Raw genomic sequence first — 21,022 nt, 5'->3', positions numbered from 1 at the left:
AGTTATATGTATAATTACTAGAGGCCTGATGCATGAAATTCATGCAAGGGCCTTGGCCCCAGCCCCCACCCACCACCACCACCACCACTGCCGCAGCCGGGGGCCTCTGCCGTGGCTCCTGCCCACTGTGGCTTTGTCCGGAAGGAAGAACATCTGGCAGGACGTCCAGTCTAATTAGCATATTACCCTTTTATTATTATAGATATTTAAGGATCATGTAACCTTGAGATATAATTTTATACTTTTGTAGACATTCCAGATGGTAGAATACATAAAATACTTTAAATAATTTTTTTAACCATGATATAAACAGTTTTTGCTGGCATTCTAGAAACCCACATATTTTATTAGCATATGCCTCCTTGTCATATTTTAACAGTCCCTAATAATAACCAAAAGTTATCACATAAATAGCATTCATGAGCTGAGTCAAACTATAATGTGGAGAGAAATTATGGTGTGGTGACAGAGGATTGAAAAAGTATCAAGACGTTTTGTTCTAGCCTTGGCTTTCATACTGTGTGGCCTTTTTGAACCTCCATTTTCTCATCTTTCTGAGCCTATTTTCCTATTCGCTTGGATGAGATGTGTCACTACCAGAATTTTGAAAGCAGAATCTAGGAAAAATGCCTACATGTGAAGTGTATTTGGGAAATGATCGCAGAGAGCAGAAATGAAGGATAAGAGTAATGAAACAGGAAAGGAGAAGAAGTCAATAGGATGATCTGTATGGTGTCCAGTTGGCCACTATTTTGAGCTACTGGTGCTCAGAACCTTCTGGAAGCTTCATGACATGGGCAGTGTTAGAGCAGTCCACTGAGGGACAAAAGGTGGAAGGAAGAATGTATTCATCAACTCAAGGCCTATCAGTCAGGCATGGTTGTACTATTGCATGCGTTCGGCTCAGGGTCCCACCGGTGTCCACCCAGAGTTGTCAGAGAAGCCTTGGTCAGGAAATGAGAGGTGTGTATGGAAGCCTGAAACAAAGTGGTCTCAGGTTGCAGGGAAGTGAAGGAGTTCAAAGCCTGCACAGAAGTATTCCCCTTAGCACAGCGGTTCTCAACCTTCCTAATGCCGCGACCCTTTAATACAGTTCCTCATGTTGTGGTGACCCCCAACCATAAAATTATTTTTGTTGCTACTTCATAACTGTAATTTTGCTACTGTTATGAATCGTAATGTAAATATCTGATATGCAGGATGTATTAGGCCACCCCTGTGAAAGGGTCGTTCGACACCCAAAGGGTTGAGAACTGCTGCTTAGCAGTTACTGGAGTAAAGGGAAAGCCAGGTGCATTTGAAATGGTACAGAACAGGTGCATGATACAAGACAGTGGCTCAACATGCTCTCGAAAAACTTCCAGCTCTAATATTATTTAATATTAATAACTACCATATATGTAGTTTCTACTAATGGATCACTCTGTTTGTATTGCTAACTAATTTTGGTTGCACAATAATCTCATAAGTAGACATGGTTATTTCCATTTTGTAGATGAAGAAATTAAGTATAGAAAGGTGAAGTCATTTTCCTAAGTCAGGGTTCCTCAACCTTCATATTTCTGAAACTTAGGGTCAGATTCTCTTTTGGGAATGGGGGTGGCTGTCTTGCACACTGTAGAGTGTTTAGCAGCATCTTTGGCTTCTACTCACTAGGTGTTTTTAAGAGCTTAGTCAATCCTTACTGCCTCACCTATAGCAGAAAGTAAAGTGTGTTTCTGTTTCAAAGTCTCTTTTGGGAATGTGCAACGTGGTCCAGAGAAAAGGAGATGGAGGCTGGTGGCATTGAAAAAAGAGTATACTCATTTATTCAACAAATAAAAAAGCACCTGCTCTTTTTTTATGATGTCACTCTTTAAAAAAAAAAAAAAAGGAAAAACTGAGTGACTGGAGGAAAATAGCAGTGGATTAAGTGGAAGCTATGCTGACATTTTCCCAGGACCAAACTGGAATTACAACAAAAATATAGAAAAATCATCCTGAAAAACCAGCTGAAGACTAGCTGGAGAGAACCCTTACAACCAAGGACATACAGAGGAGACCTCATCGAAGAGGAGAGCAGAGGAGCCACGCTCCAAAGGCAGCAGCTGAAGCTCCAGAGGATTATCTCAATTGTGGGAATTTCCCCCTGAGAAGTCTGGAATCTAAACCCCAGACCTGGAGGGCTCCCCAGCCCAAGGCACCAGAACTTGGAAAAGGTGCCTACATCACATCTGGCTGTGAACAGCACCAGGGGTTCTGTCCAGCAGAGACAGACAGCTAGATATGCAGACACCCTCTTATGGAGCCAACACACTAGATTTTGTTTGCAGCCACTTACCTTGGGCTCCAGCAGTGGGAGGACAGAGTGGACTAGAGCTGGGTGAGGCGAGTCTGGGGTGGGCAGCTTGGTGGGGAGAGAACACAGAGGACCACCTTGTGGACCCATGCGCTGAGTCATTCCTCCATACACGAGAAACCATCTTTCTCAGGCGGAGCTTCCCCATTCAGGCAACTTTTGCCGGGGGCGGGGGGGGGGGGGGGGACTGCCCCGCCCCTTGGAAACCCTTTTTCCCCACCCTGAGGAGTAAATACTCCATTGAGCTCTACAGCCTGGGGCTCATTAAGTGATTGAGACTAACAATCTGCCTGCAGGCAGAGGCAGATCTATTGTTTTGAGTTTTTGTCTTACCTGCCTCTGGGCCCTGAGCAAGAAAAAACAGACCTTGGTGCACAATTTGGTCCTTCCCATTTGCTTCTAGCCCTAGCAGAGGGAGCTACAAGCTATGTGTTGCTGATAGCTCTAACCAGGGCCAGTCACAAACAGCACCTGACATCGGCCTGTACCAGAGACACTCCAAAGAGGCTCAAAACCAATAAACCCAATGGCCAGCTTCAAACAAGAGCAGGATCCAACAAGCTCCAGAAGTAGTATATACACAGGCTCCAAAATTTGCAGAGAATTCAACTTTCTGTGATAAGTAACTGCACAGCAGACTGCACACTGTGTTGGGGGTTGAGTTTCACTGGGATGAGCCCACAAAAGAATGAGCCAATAGCAATTGTCTTACCGATCTGCAATCTGCGGGATGCTGATTTTCATGAAAACCCTCACTCTCAAGGTTGAACCCTCTGATACGATAGAAAATATACTAGTAAAAGCCAAGATCCAGGATAAGGAAGGAATTCCTCCTGATCAGCAAAGATTGATCTTTGCTGGCAAGCAATTGGAAGACGGACATACTTTGTCTGACTACAGCATTCAAAAGGAGTCCACTCTTCATCTTGTGTTGAGACTTCATGGTGGTGCTAAGAAAAGATAGAAGAAGTCTTACACCACTCCCAAGGAGAATAAGCATCAGAGAAAGAAGGTTAAGCTGGCTGTCCTGAAATACTACAAAGTGGATGAGAATGGCAAAACCAGTCACCTTTTTCGGGAGTGCTTTCAGATGAATGTGGTGCTGGAGTGTTTATGGCCAGCCACTTTGACAGACATTATTGTGGCAAGTGTTTCAACAAACCAGAAGACAAGTAATTGTATTTGGGTTAATAAAAGACATGAACTAACATTTAATTGTTAAATTTTATTCCGGTGAACATTTTTTAAGCATCAAAAGTTGATGAATCAAATTGATAAACTATACTTTGGCAGAAGAATTCCATTATATTTAATATCAGCTGTCTAGATAATAAACCAGTTTGTGTTTCTGACAAAAAAAACCCAAAAGACTCAATTGTAACGGGAGGGCACACACGGAGTGCACAAGGATAATTATTAGAACTAGGTCTGGTGATCAGGGAGACTGCACCACTGGATCTCACAGGTCATCCACTGCATGACACCCACCAAGGCTGGGAGTCATAGCAGATCTACCTAATACTTAGAAACAAACCCAAAGAGTCAGCCAAAAGAAACAAGCCCCAAGTGAAAGAACTATAATACTTTCAACAATAAAGATAAATTTAAAATAAAATAAAACTTTTAAAAAAGGAAAAACTTTATTTAAAATAACATGTTTAGAGCAAAACATGTTATTTTAAATAAAGTGACGTTCAAAAGTGCTATATTCAACAGTGTGAATGTACTTAATGCCACTGAACTGTATACCTAAAAATTGCTAAAATGGTAAATTGGTATTATGTAACAAAATTTGTATACTGTAATAAAAACAGCTGTATCATTTTTAAAAATTATTTATAATAAAAGAACTGCCATTGGACCTGACATAGTACATTATACATGTGAATATAGATTGACCCAAACATATAATATTTGAATTATGAATTAATAAAGTGTTCTGAAAAATAAATATTCAAAACATGTAATAGACTTAAAAACATAAAGGTAACTATTTTTCAGCCCATCCTTTGTAGGTAGGATCCCTTACACAGGAAACTATTAGTATATTTTTATATAACCCTAAAAGGGGTGAAAAAGCTCCTTTTAAAGTAATAATAACAGATATTAGTAATTATATGCTTGCTGTATACCAGGAGCTGAGCTAGACATTTCATGGATATTATCTTTAATTTTAGTCTCATGAAAATAAAATGATCTCTACTCCATTCCTCAAGTCCCCAAATTACAAACCTTAACGCTACTGAAACATCTTTTTTCTCTCCGAGATGGGAAAAATAGGTCACATCCATAGGATTGTGTTCATAACCGACTTTAGAAAGTCCAAATAACATTGTTATGGTTCATTCTTTTTTTTTAAAATATATTTTATTGGTTTTTTTACAGAGAGGAAGGGAGAAGGATAGAGAGCCAGAAACATCGATCACCTGCCTCCTGCACACTCCCCACTGAGGATATGCCCGCAACCAAGGTACATGCCCTTGACCGGAATCGAACCTGGGACCCTTGAGTCCACAGGCTGATGCTCTATCCACTGTTGCCAAACCGGTTAGGGCTGGTTCATTCTTTATTATTGATACAGAATGTGAGTAAATTTAATAGAGAGTTTCTCATAAGTTAGACAGGTCCAAACCATTCAATGGATAGGTTCCTTTAAAACAGCGTTTCTCAACCTGTGGGTTTCGACCCCTTTGGGGGTCGAACGACCCTTTCACAGGGGTCCCCTAAGACCATCGGAAAACACATATATAATTACATATTGTTTTTGTGATTAATCACTATGCTTTAATTATGTTCAATTTGTAACAATGAAATTGGGGGTCACCACAACATGAGAAACTGTATTAAAGGGTTGCAGCATTAGGAAGGTTGAGAACCACTGCTTTAAAAGGATGTTTGCTATGTAGAAAGAATTATGAGTCACTAGATTTTTTTCCCATTTTGCTTAACTAAATAAGATTAAACAGGTAATATTACCTCAGAGGTCTACATACTTAATGTACTGACTATAACATAACTTTTTAATTTAGTGTAATATAAGGTTCTGCTTTTCTTCTCCAGCTTACTGTTACACATTCAAAAGCTTGCTATTTTAAACTGAAGTAACACCCAAGATTTATTCTAAGGTTGAATAAAAGCAAGTATTTTTTGAAGTGGCTTTTCATTGTCTGAATATTTTTATTCTGATCTGAACACACTCAACTTTTACATTTTAAGAACAAGGATAAAAAGAACAAAGTGGAGGGGAGAATGGGTTCCAATTTAAAATGTATTCCACCACAGCCCCAATGCAACCTCTGCAAACCTGGCTACAAAGACACAAAAACTTAAAAGCTAAAATGTTACCTTCCTCCTATCCTCCAATTTTCCAATTCCAGAAACAAAAACTCACAGAACTAGGCAGGAAGGGGGAGGTGATGTTTCTGTGTGTGTCTGTATGTTAAGGAAGAAGGTCCTGGGGGAAGGGGTACTTGAGTAATGACACTAGCAGGAACAAGTTTTGCATTGGGAGAGGTATAATACTTCCCAAAATTTTTATAAAGAAAGATCAAAGATCAAAAAGACATAGCTATGATGAGCAGGTACAGAAATTTATTCATTCACTCATTCAAATAATATTGCATGGGTACTTAGTAGGGGCAGGTACTATCCAAGGCACTTGGGATATATTGGGGGGTGGGGGGGGGCAGGCGGTAAAGAATCCTACCTCCAAGGACTTGCATCCTTGTAAGGCATACATTATATAGTGTGTGAAAAACTGAAGAGTTCTGCGAGAAGAATAAGAAATTAGAGTAGGATAATGAAGTTAAAGACTACATGGTAGGGCATGGAAATCAATAAATAGAGCTGAATTTGAGATGGTTTTTAGTGTGTCTCAGAATCTTGGCTTGTAATAGGATAATCAGACTTACTTTGTTAATACATTTAGTCTTCCTTCTGTCATTATACACTTTCCGTTTTTTGTGTTTTCTTGCTGCTTCCTTTTTTCCTTAGTTTTTGCTAAGCAGCCCATTTTATTTCTCTGTCTAGTGTTTTCAAAAATATTATTCTACTGATGGTTGCTCTTAAATTATGTATATCTGACATTTCTTTTCCAATCTCAAGTAAGCTCCTTGAGGCAAGGACTTCTGTATTCTATCACTGAGCCTAACACAACAGTAGGAGTATTAAAATACATTTATTCTATGAGTGAATAACTTAATAGTAGGTATTAACTAAAGATCACAATTCTGCTCTTGGGCCAGAGATAAACTCTGGAGGTGGAAATAGAAAGTGAATGCAGAGAAAGGTGGGAAAGAATGCTATGGAGGAGATTCCTCTATCCCAACCCTGACCAACTTTGTGATTTTGAAAAACTCAACCATCCTCTTTGCACCTCTATTTTTTTTCACTTGAAAAATAAGGGAAGTGAATTAAAACAATGATCCATTACCTTTCTTTTCTAACATTATGGGAGTTTTATTTGGAAGTGAACTTTAAATTATTAATACAAATGTCAAGATGCTACACAAAGCATCCACAGAAATTTTTTCATCCTTTTTCAAAAATTTACACAAACATTTCCTACATAATCCAACACACAACAACAACAAAAATGGTACATCCTTTTTTCAATTTGCATACAATGGAAAAACATATGTGTGAGAAATTATCTAGTAATAAATAATCAGAATTTTTTTTAATATCAGTCACTTCCATAACCAAATATTATTCTGATCAATAAAAATTGCTATCATCAGACTTCTGGTATATACTTATACCATTACTTAATTTTTAGTACTGCTCCACACTTTGGTTCTTCACAATCACTAACATAGAAAACTATTGCAAAGTAGGTACAAGCATTTGCAAAAACAAACAAAATCCCCAGCTTAAAGCATGAATGAGTATGATGGAATTTCTTCCCAACCAATGGACTTTCAAACCATCAAATACCCAGAACCAACCTGGACTTTGGCTGTGTGGCTTAGTTGGTTGGGGTTCATCCCATGCATCAAAAGGTTGCTGGTTTGATTCTTGGTCAAGACACCTGCCTGTTTTGCAGGCTTGATCCCTGGCAGGGGTTGTGCAGAAGGCAGCTGATGAATGTTTCTCCCTTTCTCTCCCTCTCTCTCTAAAAATCAATTTTAAAAAAACTTTTTAAAAAATCACTAGAACTGAACTAAATTTGCCAAGATGGTTTTGCCTAAGTCAAGGAAGAGATACATTTATTTTCAACAGAGGAGCTGAAATTAAAAGCCAGTATTAAGTTTAAGACAGGTTGGGGGATTCAGCCATTTGAAAAATAACCATCTTTTTAAAAAATGACCACTGAAAGTAAGTTCACTAAATTTATTTTTTAAATCATAAAACATTTCTTACAAAAGATCATTAAATTGTTCACATTGCTCTGAAGAGATGCCAGGGACATGTGGACTATTGTTACTTTTCCTCCCTGTCCCAACCCCCCAAAATGTTGAAGTGACCACAAAGCAAAGTGTTCACAATAATTTCATAGGGGAGATTTTCCTTTTTTAATCACCAGCAGTGAACAAATATTAAAATTCACTCATTCTGTTGCTGTTTCAAAATTTCAGTGTTAGCTTTTGCACACACACACACACACACACACACACACACACACACCTGTTTGTAAGGAACGAAAACATTACATCTAGTAAACAGCAAAGATTCCACTACACTTCAAATGCAGAACACCTATGAAGCAGAGGCATGCTGGCTTTTTAAACAGAAGCAGATAAGGTTTGTTGCCTTTTTAAGAGTCACAGATCTTTTAGAGAAACCTATAAAGGCTACCAATCTTCTCCACAAAAGCATTTTATATATATGCATATGTTATGAAAAATAAGTTGACATGTTTTATAAGATCAAAAAAACTTTTAATCTGTATATTGTTAATGCCATAAAAATATCAATATTATATAATGTTTAAATATAATTCACACACACACACGCACACACACGCACCCTCTCCATACTTCATAATAAAGAAAGCTCCCAAACCCCAAGGTGAAAGAAAAGCATTTAGCCAAAGAAATAAATAAAAGATTGATAGTTGTCATGAAATTTTAAAGTCCAATATCTTCTTTTAAGTCCTCATAACATATTTACTATAAATAGGGATGAAGTTGCTTAAGTTTGGCTTTTCTTGACAAACCAACTCTGATTGGACGACTGCATGTCTTAAGAGGTAGTACTCTTGAAATTCCATGTGAAAAATTACTACCTAAAAATATAAGACAATAAAAGTATTTAAGGGAAAAAATTACTCATAGTTTCTAAGATTAAAAAATTTTGATAACTTTTAATCATACTAGCAACTTTACTGACTCACTGAGTTAAGTGCTTTAAGTGAATTAGCTTACTTAATCCTATCTCCATTTTTAAAATGTAGAAACCTCAGCACAAAAGTTAAGTAACTTGGCCAATATAAAATACAAACTAAATAAAATCATCATTCCAGTCAGGCAATTTGACTTAACAAAAAAACAACATAGATTTTTTTTTAAGTATTGATTTTCGAGTGAGAGAAACTGATTTATTGTTCCACTTATTTATGCATTCATTGGTTGATTCTTGTATGTGCCCTGACTGGGGATGGAACCCACAACCTTGGTGTTTCTTGGTGTATCAGGACAACACTAACCAGCTCAGCTACCTGGGCCTATATAGATTTTAAAGTTACACTTGATATAGTGTAGTGATGGCAAACCTATGACATGCGTGTCAGAGGTGACACGCGAACTCATTTTTTTGGTTGATTTTTCTTTGTTAAATGGCATTCCAATATATAAAATAAATATCAAAAATATAAGTCTTTGTTTTACTATGGTTGCAAATAACAAAAAATTTCTATATGTGACACGGCACCAGAGTTAAGTTAGGGTTTTTCAAAATGCTGACACGCCGAGCTCAAAAGGTTCGCCATCACTGATAGTAGCTCTAAACACCATGTCACTTTTTCTTATTAGAAGCTAAATAACTAAACTATTCCATTAATGATTATGTTTGATTTCTAATAGAGATTATTATCAAAAATAGAATGTAAATGTTATTTTTAAAACAGCTCAAAACATTTCATGAAGCTATATCTGTTATTAAATCAGTTAACCAGACAAACAGAATCAACTACCCTTGATAATAAAATACAATACCTCTAAATTTCAGGTGCTTTATTTTTAAAAATAAACAGTAGGATACATATTTAAAGCTAAAAATGTATCTATCAAGCTTTCATCATGCTTTAATGAATTAGTATGATCTTAATATAAAAGCACATTATACTAAAAATAGTGTAGTCAACATAACTTCAAATCTGACAAAAGGTAAACAACATAATTTCTACTAAGTTTAACCAAACAGAAAGTGTGTACCTATGTAAATGATAATGAAATAAAATGCAAATTTTAACTATATGTAAAAAGGGAGGAAACAACATAATATAGCTAGTTACTCATAAAAAAATTAAAAAAATATATTGCCAAATTATTTTTTAAACAAAAAGGGATTGTTCAAATAAACCAAAATTGATGGATCATACCTGATACACTAGATTTGGTTATAAATTAAGTAATGTCAGCAATTTATGCTAAGTATACTTCTACATTATGAGATTTTTATTTCAGAACAAAGCTATGATTCGTCTATTTGATTACTTTTTCAAAGTATAGCTTTCCCCTTTCATATTCTAATATGACAGATACTTCTGATAATTTTGCAATGGGTGGGAAATCACTAAACCAATTTGTATCAACAGTAGGCCTTTTGCAAAGCATATGCCCTTAAACAGTGATTAAGTTGTGGTCGCAAGGATGTGCTTTTTTGTAACCTTGGACTTCCTACCTTTTTATTAAATAAATTATGACCCTTTTTATTATTGCTATATACTGGATTAATGTATTGCGTTGTATAATTTAACAATTCTAAATATTCAAACGTACTACCAGAAATGGTTCATTTTAAAAATTAGTATTTAGAAAATTTCTGAAATTTATTAGTCATCTTTTAAAAATAATACTAACTCGATTGTTTTCTAAATCCTTGCAACTCAGAATATAGTCCACAGACTAGCAGCATCTAGGTGCTTGTTAAAAATCAGAATCATAATGCCTACCCCACAACAGAACAATAATCATTTAGAAAGATACCCAGGTCATCTATATATATAAAAGGCTAATATACAAAGTGTCCCCTCAGTGATGGGGAGTTGGGAGACTGGGAGTTCAATCACACACTATGACACGCGCTGACCACCAGGGGACAGTGCAGAACAAAGGAAGGCCCCAGCCAGCCCTGATCACTGGCTAGGCCTAGGGACCCTACCCATGCACGAATTTCATGCACCAGGCCTCTAGTTTGTATAGAATTTAAAATTAGGGGAGAATGGATGCTGAATGATATTTAAAGCACCTGGCACACTGGCTGGCTGGCATATAACACATGCTCAAAATAATCCCAAAATACTTGCCTTCTCCACAGATAGAGAAGAAAGACACAAAGAGTTTACAGGATGTTACTGGAGACTTAAGTGGCAGAAATTTTAATTGGAGGCATCATGATGACAAGTGAGTAAGTATCAAAAACATTTCAGTACAATCAGGAGTTTCCTAATGCCTTTAAAACCACTCTGTATAAACAGGTCTTATCCCCACTTCCCAGTGTCTCTCAACTATTCCTTTACACTATCGATTTTTAACAAGTCTCAGGAAGATTATCCCACTTGGGGATAATCTTTGTAAGTAAATCCAAGACAACTATCCTAACACAATATTAAATAATTCTGGCTGACCTCACACATACTTTATAATAATGAGGCACTTTTTCTTATAAAGACACAGTACAGTAGTATAGATTCAAATATTTCCAACAAATGTAACATTTCTTTTTTTAATTTTTGTACATAACTTAATCTTTCATTTCATCCATTTCATTATCACAATTATAATGATGAAGAGTATGGGTGTATGTTCCCTAATCTTCCTCCATTCTATCTCAAAATTAACCCAAGTTCTTCCTTTCTTTCTGTCCTAGAAGAAACATCTCCTATCCTTTCCAGACTAATTCTGCCACCAGCTTTTATTTTCATAGAGTATTGCTACCTCAGTTATTCTCTTCATTCATGGGAGAAGAAACTACCTGTGGGTTTTTTATCTTCCGGGACTTGGATTAATTTTTAAGGTTATTTTATTGCAAGCTTAGAAAAAGGAAAAGATGCATTATGGAAGTGACTGCATAAAGGTTCCACTAGCAGCATCCTACTGATGAGAAGCCAGGAAAATGTTTTGAGAAATGATGAATGTTTTGGTAAATATATTTCACCTACATCATTACTCTTTCTAGCTCTGGTCTTGTGTAATACCAGCAGTTTCTACCAAATAAAGTTTTAGTCATTTAGAAAACAATTACCCAATGTAAATCCTACCCCTGTGTCTCATTCCACTGGTACTATTATAAGTTAGACTAGATATTAGACTTGCTGTGTTTTATTCTGATATTGTAAACCTTTTAGGCAAATGATGAGGCTAGTTTAACTTTTCATTAGTTTTGTTTAATAGTAATCAAAATTTAAATTCCATAGTCATAAATCATGTTCATATATCTAAATTGCTGGGAGCCGGTCCATACTTGCTGTTTCAAGGGACCTGGCATATATGGCATACTGTTCTTAATATGTTTGCTCACCTTCTTGGCACTATGTGTTTTAACCAAGGTCTCTGAGAAAGGTTGTTTCCCCAGGTAGGGATTTTCCCCTGAAGTTAGGGAGGGAATAAAACCTCTTAACTAGTGCCAGGTGGGTAATTAATCACTTTAACTATGAACAATCATGCTTAAGCTACATAATCTTTACTCCCTGGAATGGAGATAAGAAACGCCCTAACCTTTGTAATAGAGATTGATAGGATTGAATCAACTGGTATAAATACAGATGTAATAAGACAGCAAGACACAGAACTTAGAATACGGAACCAGGAGAGACGGAACCTAGGCACAGAACCTACACAGAACATTCTCTAGAGACAGAAGAACTTCGCTGGAGAGAACATGGCAAAAGTTCCTGGACAGAAACTGGCCTCAGAACCTAGAGACAGAACCTAGCAAGAGAACATGGCAAAAGATCCTGGACTGAACCTGACTACAGAAATTGCAAGAGAACCTGACTAGAACCTGGTGACTGAACCTGGCTGGAGAACCTGGACAGAACCTGGCTGGGGAACCTAGCAAGAGAACATGGACACAGAACCTGGCTGGAGAACCTGGAGAACCTGACTGGAGAACCTAGCAAGAGAACATGGACACAGAACCTGGCTGGAGATCCTAACCAGAACTTCGCTGGAGATCCACAGCAGAACTTGGCTGGAGATCCTGGCTAGAGATCCTGGCTAGGCTGCTGATCAACTCAACACTGTCTCCGTGTCCTTCCTTCTTCGCCGACTCCGTCCACACCTTTGGGAACCCCTGGACCTGCTGGGGTTGGACCCCGGCACTAAATGGTACTAAATTTTTAATTACTAAATAAAATGTCTACATAAAGAGCCTCATAATAATTAAAGAATAGAGAACATTGATGATAATTATATAACTGTGAGCAACATCTCATCAGTGGAAATTCAACTTAGTTAAATGCCTTTTTTTGTTTTGCCCATTAATGTTACATATATTAGATTGTATATTAGATATGTATTACCTCTATCTTATTACGTAGTTATTTCAATGCATCCTGGCAAATAATTAAACAGTTTTGAAGAGCACATTTCCCAATAATATTCTAAAGCTAATATTCTAAAATGGTATTTTAATCTTTAGCCAATTTTTAACTATTAGAATTTGCTCCAGTACATTATTAATATTTACAAAGGTGCTAAATCTTTATATTTATTTTTCTAACAACTTAAGTACATTTTCCTTATACTGAAAAATACAAGAATGCAATAATTATCTTAGAAGGTATTCTTGAAAATAACCAAAAATCTTACCTCCCTTCACTATATAGTTAATTCTTTCTTCCTTAAATTCATCAGAGGAAAAAGCAGGTCTTTTGGGTGAGGGTTTCTCACAATCTGAAAATAAAGATCAATATATTACTGTAAAAAGTAAGTTTTATATAAAATGTGAATTCTAAACAAATTACTTTTTCAAAAATATTTCTCCCATTGGCTCCTAATATTTAGAAAAATGCTTCAAAGCTCCTTGAAAAAATTTTATCACTTGTTATCTTCAAGTTCAACATATTTAATGTTGGAACAGTTCTTTATATAAAATAATGTGCATCAATAAGCATTGCTTACACTTTATCTCCCTTTTGTCAAAATTATATATTTGGCCAACACAGGGGGGGAAAGCTGCAATTTTTTTTCTATCATAAGAAAAAACATTTTAAAACTAATTTTGTACCTTCCTCAGAAGTCGAATAGAGTACTTCTTCCTCTGATGTTCTTAAACAGGAATGTGCATTAGGAACTTCCTGTTCTCTGCTTCTGGGTACCGATTCCCAGTTAAATAAACTTTGGTGTCTTTTATGCATATTAGGCCCTGCTTTAGCATCACAGAGCAAAGAAGATTCACAGATTTTGTTGACTGTACCTATTTTCAAATCTTTTTTTATCTTTGTTTTTACCGCCTCCACAGCATTATTTTCTCTAAAGTAATTTTCTTGCCCATTGTTTGTTTCAAGAGTGCTTAGAATTTCATTTTCCTTACTGATTTTGTGAAACATACGAAGTTCTTCAAGAACTAAATCAAATTTACTTTTCATCTCAAAATCTTTGGCTATTGTCACAACTTCTGTTGGTAAACACTTGGCAGTTAAATCCTGAAAACATTCATTGTTCCCTACACTCAGATCAGCTTCAAATTGATGTTTAACACATTCTATAGAGTCATTCTTTGGATAAAAATGCTTTAAATTAACTAACTCACTTTCTTGCAAAATACTCTCACATTCCTTTTTGTCAGCTAGATTATGTTGATTAACATAGTTAGCCTCCTCCACATTTACTTTCCTACTCATTAAGGAAACTGGTTGGACAGAAAAAATGCCATCCATTGAATAAAAGCTATTTTTCTCTTCCTTTTCAATCTTAATATCTTTATGAACTTGGTGACAGTATGTTAAACTTTGGGCTATAACATTTTCTTCCTCCATTAAAATTAAGTCATGTCTTTTTGCTTCAATTTCACTTTTTAGCAAGCTCCCAAAATTTTGAACTTGAGTTACAATCATGGGATTGGTTTGTTCAGCACGTTTTGTGCAGTGGCTTGCTGGTTTGGCTTGTTGCCTAACATTGAGGATATCTTCAGCAATGCACTTACAATTAAAGCTACTAATCTTATTATGCGCCTGTTGTCTTTCAGTAGCTACATTTTCATTATACATATTTATTTCATAAAAGTTTTCATTAATATGTTCATAGTTGTTCTGTATGAATTGAGGAAGAGAATTAACATGTATTTTCACAGTGTTTGTACCACACTGAGCCCAATTTTTCACATTCACTACTTGTTCAGGACAAGTCTTACTCTTGTAACTAATTTCATCCCTATCATCAAAGTCCATTAAAACGATATTTTTAATTGTTGTACTAAAGGAATCGATGGGTTTTTTCTTAAACTCTTTGAAAACTTGTTCAGTTTTAAACAGCTTTTTCTCCTCTAACATAGGTTTCATATTATCTCCTAATGGTATTGAAACAGTTAAAGTCCTTCCTAGATATACAACCTGATTTTCCACCATAATATTTTTTGGATAATTCAAACACATTATCCATTTGAAAATGCACCCCTCTTCTAATTTAGAATCATTTTCAGTTCCAGTTAAAGAGTCAAAGTTATTGAGCAAAGAAGCTATGTTGGTTTTCAATATGATATGTAGAGATTTTGAAACACCGGTTTGCAAATATATGCTTAAAATGTTATTCCTTCTATTGACATTTATATTCCTAATTATTAGATTATGAACATCAGTTTGCTTTAGACACTTCAAAATTTCATGCCAGGCTAAAATACTATTATCTGCTTCTTTTGCTGAAATGCTTTTATGGAAGTAAAACCTTTCTGTAATGAAATTCACCAAAATATTGCTTAAATCACAGTCTTTTTGTGAAGTATAATATTGCAACGGCAACTGTAGCCTGTTATCGCTTTCTCCTGTACCACTGAACCAAAAAAAATTTATTAAAGCTTTTTGGCTACCCAGTGTCCCCATCATGAGAAGCTGTGGTTGTTCTTCGCGTGTGTTCATGGCTTTTATATCATAACAATCTTCTTTGCTTACAAGAGCTGTATCCGACGATTGTAGCCAATTCCACTTTTCTCCAGTTTTCTTCATATTTTCACAGTTGGTTTGGTAACTATGCATAACCCAGCTGTTTTCCCTATTTTTTCTCAAAATATGTCTAATGCTATAGCTCCCGCGCTGACGTTTTCCGAATCCGGTGGCTATGTGACCGTCCAGGCTTGCTCCTGCCTCCTCCCAAGCTGCACTGTGCAGTGTCAGAGTGAAATTCGCACCAGGATCCCTTACAGCAGACTCGACGCCCCTGCGGCGATCGCACCGGAAGCTGATGGCGTCCTCCCGCCTCACGCAGACCCTGTGCTCGCTGGCTGAGCGGGCGCCGCTGTCACCGCGTTCAGGAAACAGAGCCCCTGCGTCCACCATGTCTGTGTCGCCCAGTAACTTGCGCCTCTTAACAGTCGGTCTATTTGGGGGCCAGTCGATGTTTGTGAAACCGGTAACATGGGTCTCGTTTTTGTCGCCCTTTTTCTTTGCTCTTTGCTTTGAAGGGGACAGTGTGCTCTTGGAGTCCGCTGGGCCCTCGGGGAGAGGCCCTGCGCTGCTCTCTCTGCAAACCCTGGGCTCGGCGATGCTCCTGCCGGGCTGGTTCTGAGATCTGGGCCTTTTCAGCGTGGACGCCGCCACGTTACTTTCCTTTTTATTGGGCTGTGCGACGCTGCCAGCTTGGCGCTCCTCAGCTTCCTGAGATGTGGGTTTCGGTTCCTCGTCAAAGGTGAGGCCCCGCGACAGATTTCCTGTCCGTTTCCTGTCACTACTGTCGTCCTGCCTTTTGCCTCCCCCTGGGACTGCATATCGTTTTCCAGCCTCGTTGGCAAGGCCTTGTATGTCGCGTAGGGACATGTTGGGCTGAAGCTGCCCCCCCTCCGCGTGGGATCCGTCACCGCGGGGCACACGGACAGCCGCCCCGTCACACAGTCCTGCCCCAGAGAACCTTCTGGAAGCCCTCGAACCAGAATGCAAACTTCCTGAGGGAGGGGACTGCAAGCCAGCATTCATCTCGCATGGGCTGTTTTGGCATCCCCCATGTCCCGTGTGCTTCCCGCCGGAGTTGGTGAAAATCACGTCAGGGGAAAGGAGCAGCGCCCTGAAGGGTCTGGGCGGCAGCGCCCATTTTTTCTCCACCTCCGACAGGCGAGGCACCAGAGGCAGCCTCCACCCCGCCTCAGAGGCCCCGTCAGGCTCCCCGAGGCGGGGCCGCTTAGTCGGGGGGTGGGAATCAGGGTCTGGAGGAAGCTTAGTGGGGGGGTGGGAATCAGGGTCTGGAGGAGGCGGGGGACCAGCCCGCTCCCTGAGCTCGGCAGCCGGCAGCGTGAGGCGCGTGAGCGACATGACAGAGAACTGAGGGCATCTGTGGGAGGTTCCCGCCAAGCTCCAGTCTTTCAGCCCAAGCGAAGAGGCTCCGCCCCATCCCGGGCAGCCCCGGCCACGCCCCCGACACGCCCCTTAAGGCCTGGACTCAGTGTTATCTTTATGGAAAGTCCCGCCCCAAACACGCCCCTCCAACGCTCCAGGTTATCCGCCCCGCCCCTCTAAGTGCCGCTCCGCCTAGACCACGCCCCCCGGACGCTCTCCTCCACCCCAAAGCCGAGAGCTCCCAGTGTCGCTCCCAGTGTCGCTCCCTCACCCCGAGAGCCGAGAGCCGCCCTGGCCGTTATGTGGGCTATTTTTAGCGCCTCTTGCTCCAGCCAGGACCTTAGCTGCTCTAAATCGTTTCTTTCCTCTGTCAGAATCTGCATTATTTTTCTAATTTGTGAACAGAGACGGCTTGACATTTCAACTTCTCAAATTCCATGTTTTCCTGGGGGGGGGGGGGGGGGAGGCGGGGGGAGGGATGGCTTCCCCGCGGCAGCTCCCGAGCGAGCGACCTTCCAGTCAAACCCTGCAGCTGTGCCAGCGGCGGGCCAAGTCTCTCTGCGCCCGGAAAAGCCTCCTTACAGCTGCTCATCGCCTCGGCGGCGCTTCACGTCGAGTGTCCACTTCGCTAGGAAAGTGTGTTGTGAGGGAAGGACAGTACATCCGGGCAAAGCGTGTGGAAATTATTACCCAGAACATGCTCGGTCTTCCCTTTCAGGCTGTAGAAAGGTTTCTCCCCCTGCTGGGGGGCTCCTTCCCCCAAGCTTGTGGGTCAGGTCACCGAGAGCAACAAATTCCTTGCTTCAGCTACGCCATTTCTTGTGAGCAGAAGTAATAGAGCGCTGGCTGATAAGTTTCATGAAGGTTATTTTTCTTTTCCTTCAATAATCTCCTAAAATACTTTATTATGTCCAGTTCATGGCTGAGTTTTGTCAGTTCCGTGGCCACAGAGTGATTTTCAAAATGTGTGTTGTTGTTATTACGTTGGTGTTTATTAGGAAACACGTCATCACTGTTCAGCAGTCAAAACCTCAGTCCCCTGGAGGGCTGTTTCGCAGTCGGGAGGCCGCAGGGGCCCTGGTAGAACAGGAATAAGAATGACAATGAGGGGAACAGGAACCCCCACTTCAGGAGGGGAGGGGGGGCGGGGTACCCGCAGGATGGAGCTGACACACTGCGCCCAGCAATGCAGCGCCCACCCGCCTCCCGTCGGATAAACGTCACGGTCCCATCTCCCGGCATCCGCTAGGACGGACGTTAGCTTTTAAATTCCTCCAGAGAAACGTCTGCTCACGTGTGGAGAAAGCCTTGCGGTAGAAGCACTTCATCAACACCCTCACTACGAAGGCAGCGGAGGCTCAGAGGATCCGTCTTTTTCTTTCTTTTTTTTAACATATTTTATTGATTTTTTACAGAGAGGAAGGGAGAGGGATAGAGAGTTAGAAACATCCACGAGAGAGAAACCTCGATCAGCCGCCTCCTGCACACCCCCTACTGGGGATGTGCCAGCAACCAAGGCACATGCCCTTGACCGGAATCGAACCCAGGACCTTTCAGTCCCCAGGCCGACGCTCTAACCATTGAGCAAACCGGTGAGGGCAGGATCCCTCTTTTTCTTAAACTGGAGGCCCGGTGCATGAAAATCGTGCACTCAGGGGGGGTCCCTCAGCCCAGCCCGTGCCCTCTGGCAGTCTGGGACCCCTGGGGGATGTCCGACTGCTGGGGACCCCACCACCGCCGCTTTGCTCGACAGCCGTGAGCCAGCTTCTGGCTGAGCCGCACTCCCCCTGTGGGAGCGCACTGACCACTAGGGGGCAGCTCCTGCGTAGAGGGTCGGCCCCCTGGTGGCCAGTGCGCATCATAGTGACCGGTCGTTCCGCTTTCGGTCAATTTAAAGGATTGCGTTGCCTTTTTCACCTCGGAGTCTCCACAATTCCGCACTCCATCCCCATGCAATGCCGCCCGTCCTCTGCAGCGCGAAGGCAGACGAAACTGGTGCACGAACAGGACATTAGGACCAAGCTTTCTATGTCAGTGACGGCGAACCTTTTGAGCTGGGCGTGCCAGCATTTTGAAAAACCCTAACTTAACTCTGGTGCCGTGTCACATATAGAAATTTTTTGATATTTGCAGCCATAGTAAAACAAAGACTTATATTTTTGATATTTATTTTATATACTTAAATACCATTTAACAAAGAAAAATCCACCAAAACAATGAGTTCGCGTGTCATAGGTTCGCCATCACTGTTCTATGTGAACACGCCACAGCTCTGAGGTCCTGGGCTGATTTGTGTGTAACTTGGTGTTTGAGTGTTTGGCTACACAGCTGTTTGTAGTTTAGCTCCTAACCGTTCTCCAGCTTCTATTCCCACCGCACACACACCTTGCCTTCCTGCGGCACCGAAACCCTCTCTGCTCCTTAAATACATAAAGCCCTTTCAGGACTTCAGTTTTCGGGTGTGTGCTGGTGCATTTGCCTAAGGGTGAAAAACAGGATCTAGGCAGCCTTAGAAGACTGGCTTTAAGTGGGAAATAAAAAGTGACCTAAGACCCTGGAAAGTACAGCCCTGCTTCCTCAGAGACTAAGGACGCGCAGAAATGGCTCTAGAATAGGAAGAGCGAGCCAGTCAGGATGCAGACCAAGCGGGGTCTGGGGGAAGCAGGGATGGCGATGGTGGGGGGGGGGGGGTGGGGGTGGGGGGAGGGCACAGGGCGGACAGAGGGGGATGTGGCGATGGACAGAGACTGCTTGGGGTGGTGAACGCACACCACAGCGTACAGGTGACGTGTTGTGGAACTGGGCACCTGACATCTGTATAATTTTAACCAGTGTCACCCCAATAATTCCAATAAATAAACAAAAGTTGTTTTAAAAAGTACCCAGTCACCACCTGCAGGACCACCCCAGAGACCAGCCAACACGCCCTTTTCTCTGCCTTAACTCCTTATTACCGAACAACCATGGGCTCCCAAATTCATCAGAATCGTTCCCCCAGGTGGAGGCTGCGGTCGCCGCCTGGCCACCTGCCTCTGCGGGCCCCACACCTACCTCTCCCTGGGCTTCCATCCCCACGGGACATGTGGCTCTGGAGGGCAGGCGGGGGCCACTTCTTCCGTGAGCTGGTGGAGAAGAAGTGCTTGGGCGCTGAGCGGCTCTTAAAGTTGCAAAACCAGCTTGGCAGCCGCATTCCCTCCAGGACGTGTAGGAGCCGCCCCAGGATGAGGGGGCAAAGCTCAGGACGCCATGGAGGCCCCCCGGGCCTTGGAGAGGAGCCTGACCCAGCCCTTGCGGAGCTGCAGGCCCTGGGTTCCTGGAGAACCACTTCCGGGCGAGGAGGTGAAGCTCATCAAGAAGATGGGAGACACCTGCCTCACCTCCCTCCGCAGGCTGCTGGCCCCCAGGCTGGGCAGGGCGAGTGTCTCTTCGGAAGGCTCCCCCTCCAGCACCACCAGGAGCCTGTGGAGCCCGAGGCCTGTGGGGCCCTCTGCCTCCCCTGGGGTCTGGCTCTTTCCTGAGCTTCTCCCCGAAATTACTGGCCATTCTTTCAACCTCCCTGAAGCCGCCTCCCATGCATTGGACCAAATGAAATAAAGCTTTTTTGCAGAAAAAAACAAAAACAAAAAAACCTGTGAAAAGGCACAGGTTTTATTGGTTTTTGCTTATAAAATCTCCGATGGGTGGAAACACAAACACAGAAAAAAACTTATTTCAGTTCAAACAATATTTAGTACAGAATATATGTCTCATTACTGTGCTGGATGCCATACTCTTCCGAAAAGCACTGGCTTTGTAGTCAGAAACACTTAAATACGTATGTGTCGCTCTGCTGAATAGACTTCTTACATAGTAATGTAATAGCACTATCTTTTTCCACTTTTACTCTCCAAACTCCTCTCTGGTAGAAGGATAAAAAAAAGAAGACAAGTATTTCAATTTCTGCATGCCATTGAAGAAAAGACCTCTTACGCCCTAACTGGTTTGGCTCAGTTGATAGAATGTTGGCCTGCAGACTGAAGGGTCCTGGGTTCCATTCCTAT

At 41.0% G+C, this 21,022-nt stretch overlaps 1 protein-coding gene and 1 pseudogene across 1 annotated transcript; one reads left to right on the top strand and one right to left on the bottom strand.

The window, feature by feature from the left end:
* Positions 1 to 3,068: 3,068 nt before the first annotated feature.
* On the top strand, positions 3,069 to 3,551 carry LOC118669487 (annotated as a pseudogene).
* Positions 3,552 to 8,406: 4,855 nt separating this feature from the next.
* On the bottom strand, positions 8,407 to 16,958 carry RAD51AP2 (RAD51 associated protein 2). Its single transcript, XM_036335561.1, is given in 3 exon segments — positions 8,407 to 8,564; positions 13,312 to 13,395; positions 13,730 to 16,958. Coding segments are annotated over 3 exon segments (3,471 nt in total).
* Between the last annotated feature and the right edge of the window lie 4,064 nt (positions 16,959 to 21,022).

This window comes from Myotis myotis, unplaced genomic scaffold, assembly GCF_014108235.1.
Source record: "Myotis myotis isolate mMyoMyo1 unplaced genomic scaffold, mMyoMyo1.p scaffold_m19_p_14, whole genome shotgun sequence".
Taxonomy (NCBI): Eukaryota; Metazoa; Chordata; class Mammalia; order Chiroptera; family Vespertilionidae; genus Myotis; species Myotis myotis.
The sequence above is the reverse complement of the archived record's forward strand: the minus strand, read 5'-3'. Positions and strand labels throughout refer to the sequence as shown.